The sequence below is a fragment of the Trypanosoma equiperdum genome, assembly GCF_001457755.1.
Source record: "Trypanosoma equiperdum strain OVI genome assembly, contig: ctg_205, whole genome shotgun sequence".
Classification (NCBI taxonomy): domain Eukaryota; phylum Euglenozoa; class Kinetoplastea; order Trypanosomatida; family Trypanosomatidae; genus Trypanosoma; species Trypanosoma equiperdum.
Window position 1 is genome coordinate 49,495 of NW_027124094.1, and position 5,231 is coordinate 54,725.

The following is a 5,231-nucleotide window of genomic DNA, read 5'->3' on the forward strand; positions in this document are numbered from 1 at the left end:
GTTTTAATGTAGTACATACGGTGGTTCATAATTTAGATGGCTGCTATTTTCTAATGCTTAGATTCACAAAATACTTTAAATAAGTAAAGTGAAATTGGCTATGCATTTTTGGACAAGTGTTTAAGGCCTTGTGTGAATAACATTACTTAACTTTCTGGATTGCTGTATAAATGGTTGAGATGACACTACTTTTTTGTTTTTTTTAATTTTAAAGATGAGCAAGAGGGTGTTTGTGGTTTTCTATGTACCTCATTAATTTCATACAGCGATAAATTTCTATCATTCTGGAAGTGGGTTTCATTTGCGAGGGAATCAATTGAGATGTTGGTTTTTCAACGTTGCGAGAGAATCTCTTGGACTGCTGCAATGACACAGGAAGTTACAACATTGATGTCACTACATTTTTATTGGCAAAGGCGATCGTAAGAGTGCGCGGTATATATTCCCCAACGTGAAGGGGGAAATGCGTAAAATATGCATGTGTGTGAGCTTGGCCCTTTACAAAATATAAAATATAACAGCAGAGTAGTAGCATTCTACGGTTTCTGTTAGACTTTCCATCTTCTTACTGCAATGATGTGAGTTCCTTTGTTACGTGTTTCTTTTGTTTTTGCAGTGTGACTCAATTGGAGATATCCGGGCGTCTGTACCGGGGTACGCGCAACTAATGAAGGAAATACTTTAGTATCAACTATTTTTCTTTACCTTTTGCGGAACATTTTTAAAAATTATTATTATTTTGACCGTTGTTATGTGATATTAAAAAGTTGATAGTGTTCATTTGTTTTGGTTTTATTACACCGAAGACTCGCTATCGGTGTTTTTAGTGTATTTTCTCAGTTATCGTTTTGCTTTCCTTAGCAGCACGTGGTCAAGGGTTCGATTTTTTTCCCCCTTTGCCATTTGCAGGTGTTTTTGCTGCGACACGGTAAATGGGGATGCCAGCAACTGAGTTGTCCTGGTAGCTTGGGCAGATATGTCATTTTTCAATTCTACCCAACATCTACAGTTGTTTGATTCATTTATTTCTCTCTTATTTTTATTTTTTACTTTGGTTTTTTTAAACATTTGGAAGATGACATCCTGAAGGATCGGGGTGATATACCTTCTAAAACGATAAATGGCACGGGGCTGCAATTTAACAGCAAGTTACTACCTCAGGAATTACTGGTGATGAACTAAGGTAGTGAAGACCATGCGCGCAGTCCTGTTCGCTGCCGTACCGTCCGTGTGCGGTTTGTAAACAGCTGCAAACTTACTTTCTTTTATCGATCGATTTGTTTTTTTAAAGATAAACTTTTTGCAAGGGATTTTGATGTACTCAATTATTTTTGTAAATATACGTGGTTTCGTCATTCGAAAAATCTTTGAACACGCGGCAATTCTTTAGGTAACTGTGGGATCGCGTCTTCTTTTTATGCGACGGCATTTAAACGTAGGAGCTGCTGTTCTGTGAGGTTGCTGTGACTTACTCTGCACCATGGTTGTTCACTGCTCCCTTAATGCTTCTATTTTTTGAAATGTTTAAATCTATATCCCATCGTGTTTAACGCACTTGTAGGAAAACCCGCGGAGAACAACATTTATTTTTGTCATCATTAATGCTATTATTACCCTTTTTTTTTTGCAATCTCTTAATAGGGTTTACGTGGTCATTTGAATGAGTGAACCATTGATGGCTAGGTGTGCATCTCTGCTGGACATCTTGGTTCCCCGTAGTGTTGAATGCTTAAGCAATGCGAAGGTACAGAACGAATCGTGCTGCGCTATACAGTACGACCGAATTTTGCGTGTCCCGGTTCTGATTATGAAAGGAGACATCTCGAATGCCCGTGTTCAGATACCGCGTGATGGCAAATCACTTCCTGTAGTTCCGCTGCCGTGCACTCTCGTAGCTCTCCAGGCGTACATTGGATCTTTTGACACCTTTGCGTTGGAGGTGTCAGTGAGCACTAAGACTTCTCTTCGCGTGAAGCTGATTATTGGGACTCACTTTAACAAGACGTCGTTGGAGGACACCGGTAGCAGTCTGATTCTCTTTAGGATGCCCTTGATCATACCGCGAAACAGATGGGTTCAAATAGTATTTCACATTTCAGGAATCGTAACGCATCTTCTTGAACTGCCGCCAATTAAATTCATCGACGCAATATCATTGAGTGGCACATGTAAGGCTTCGCGCTTGATGGCATCCAATAGTGAGGAGGTTGTAGTGAACGCAACACCCAGTGACATGACTCTCTTTGCTGTTCCGGCGTATGCGCCCCCGATTTGGCAGACCGTTGCGGCCTCTCCACCCCCGAACGGGACCTGCAGTGACAATAATAAAAAAATTAGTGGTCGCTCTCCACAGAAAGTTGCTAAAGACCGCTTACCCGTTGTAGTGAAGTCGCCATTAAGAAGGGACGATGATACTGCCAATGAGGGTGAAAACGACTCACCAAAGCATAATGTGGTGCGAACAGCTGCTACAAGTGCTTCTAACGGCACACCATCGCCCCCGTACAAACAAATAGGGCGCGAGGTTTCGGCTATTGAGAGTACATCAAGCGCCAACTCCTTTGATGTGCCGCCGGAAGGTCGGGCGCCAAGTTTGCCAGGTGACTTTACAGATGCCCGCCGAGTCAAGCAGATGCCTAAGCAACAGGTCGGTCAGCCCGCTGCGAGGTGCGGATCTGCCGCTTACATACGGCTGGTAAGCGGAGCGAACTTTCCGCCACGTAGCAGCAGTAACCCGACTGTGAAACCGCGTCCGCTTCACTTAGGGGCAAAGGAACAGAGTCCTAGTGCGGTTACAACTCCCCCGCCACCCCCTGTCGAAACATACCCGGGTGTATGCGATCTTTTGTTTGATGCCTCGTATGGCATCACAGGTTGGGGGGAAACCGCCTGTCGTGCAAGTACTGCTGCTTCAGCCTCTCCTCCTCGTGCCGGAAGCGATGTAAAGTGCAGGTCGGCGCCAACTGCGGCAGTACCAACCAACCGAATATCTGGTGGTGCAGTGAGTGAGTGTAAAACGAACGGATTAGCGGAGCAGGTTTCCCCGAAAGCGAAACGGTTGAAAAGGGTTATAGAAATAAGGCGGCGGTCATTCGTCCCCCCCACTAGGCGCCGGAAGCCGTGCGGTGGTGATGGTCAAAACGGTGAAGGCAACGAAACAGGGGCGGCCGCGGGCGGTACGTCCAGGAGGTCTGCTGTTAGTGTGAGGCGGCTTTACATGCGAAAGAGGATCAGGAAACTAAAGGAAGCACAGAACAGCGCACGTCGCATGCAAGAAATGAAAAGACTTCCAGCGTCTGAACTACCCATAGACCCTCAGGACGAGGCACTTATGATGGTTGGTGAAGAGACAATGAATGTCACGCGTGAGCCACGTTGTGGTTACGGTTTTGGTTATCTTGGTGTCCTTCATGAGAGTGGCGGATTTGAGGCGGATGAGAATGCTGACACGGAGTTGAAGGGCGCTCTCACGCTGGAGCTTTCCGAATTATCCGATGGTGAGGAAAATGAAGAATAGGTTGTTTAGGCCTTGTGACGTCTGTGACAATATATCTTTCCGATTCTTGTGGACTTTTTTGTGGCATTTCAGTGGTGTATGTAAGAGTTTTTGCGTTACAAAAGTGCGTGTGTACAAATCGTGCGTTGAAAGGCAGGAGACACTCCTTCGCCGCGCTTGCGGCGGCAGGGGTGATTTTTTTTTTCTTGGAAGGGAGTCGTATCCGTGTGCGTGTGCTTCTTCGTAAGTTGTTGCGCACAAAACCTTGCCTGCTGAAATGCGCGTCTCATATACATATACATATATATATATATATATATCTTCCCATCATTATCACTCCCCATCTGGTCTTTTTTTCTTTTGTGTTCAGCTGGGTGATGCCCTTTTCGTTTCCTCGTTCCAACCTTTTGTATGTCTGGTTATATTTCACTCCCCTTTACGTTTAGTGTGCCCCCTAACTCTTCCACTCGCTTATCATGGAAGCGTTCTTGCCAGAAAGATGATTTGTCTTCAACCGGAGTTCGTTTTTTTTTCCTAAGGCAAGAGTGAACTCATGCACACAGGCTCGGGTCAATATTAACGACACGCCAAGCGGCTGGGTGAGCAGTGAGAGCATTTACCCTATTTTCTCCCTTCTTCGTTTGTTTTCTATCTTCTTCACTGTATTCCCCCCTTTTTGTTCGACAGTTGTTGATGTTAATTGACTGCTTGTACCTTTTTTTTGTCATTTTTCTTTTTTCTTCTTTTCTCATTTCCATTCCACTTTCTTTTTGTTTTCGTCCTTTTTTTTTCTTTTTAGCCCTGTACGTGCTTGCAGCAGATAAGGCTGCCGTCATTACGATTCCAGTGTGTTACGTCTATGGTGAAGGGGAAATTTCGTGTGGATGTGAGGTAAATAAAACAAAACCAAGTTGAGCGAGAGCAGACGGGCATACAGTCGAAGGAACGGGATAAAACTAAATTAAAAAAAAGATCCGAACTGCTGGAAACCCTGAATAACACCATGGATATGCACCCATCCTTTCCACTTGGTCAATCGCGATTCCCACCATCTTCTTTTGTGTTTTGTGGAGTAAAAATGTGTGAGGGGAGGGTATGGGAAGGGAGTTTACATGCTGTAGTTTCGCATATTGTTACATGTCGTCGTCTTTTTTGACCTTTCTTCTTAAAGAAAGGCCAATATCGCCTCCTCTTTTTTTTTTTACAATCCTACACTGCCCTTCATCTCGTCAATTTTTCTTTGTTTTCAATTCTTTTATCTGTCAAACACTACACCATTTCCTCGCCGTGTCGCTTTCTTGTTTTGTTGAACACAGAAGAGAGTAAGCTCCCGGAATGGTTTTACCAAGCCGCAGGTCGCTGAATCGCAGCTCCCGCAAGGGCTTCAAGAAGCACCGTCCTGACATTATTGTTATTGACCTGAAGGACCATGTATTGGGTCGTGCGGCCGCCATCGTCGCCAAGCAGCTGCTGCTCGGAAAGAAGATAACTGTGGTCCGTTGTGAGAAATTAACAATTGCAGGATCGGAGATTCGCAACAAGATCAAGTACCTGCAGTTCCTTCGCAAGCGGAAGCTGTCAAACCCGAAACTTGGACCATTCCATCATCGCAGTCCCTCTGATGTGTTTATCCGCACAGTTCGCTCCATGCTGCCGCGTTACACAAAGCGAGGCCAGCGCGCGCTCCGCCAGCTCGTTGCTTACGAGGGCGTACCCGTCAACGTCGTGCGTACCG

At 45.0% G+C, this 5,231-nt stretch overlaps 1 protein-coding gene across 1 annotated transcript; it reads left to right on the forward strand.

The window, feature by feature from the left end:
- Positions 1-1,660: 1,660 nt before the first annotated feature.
- On the forward strand, positions 1,661-3,517 carry TEOVI_000062100 (uncharacterized protein; the record flags this gene model as incomplete). The annotated part of the gene is made up of 1 exon (XM_067224001.1): positions 1,661-3,517. One exon carries the CDS (start codon positions 1,661-1,663, stop codon positions 3,515-3,517), a length of 1,857 nt encoding a protein of 618 aa, XP_067080102.1.
- Between the last annotated feature and the right edge of the window lie 1,714 nt (positions 3,518-5,231).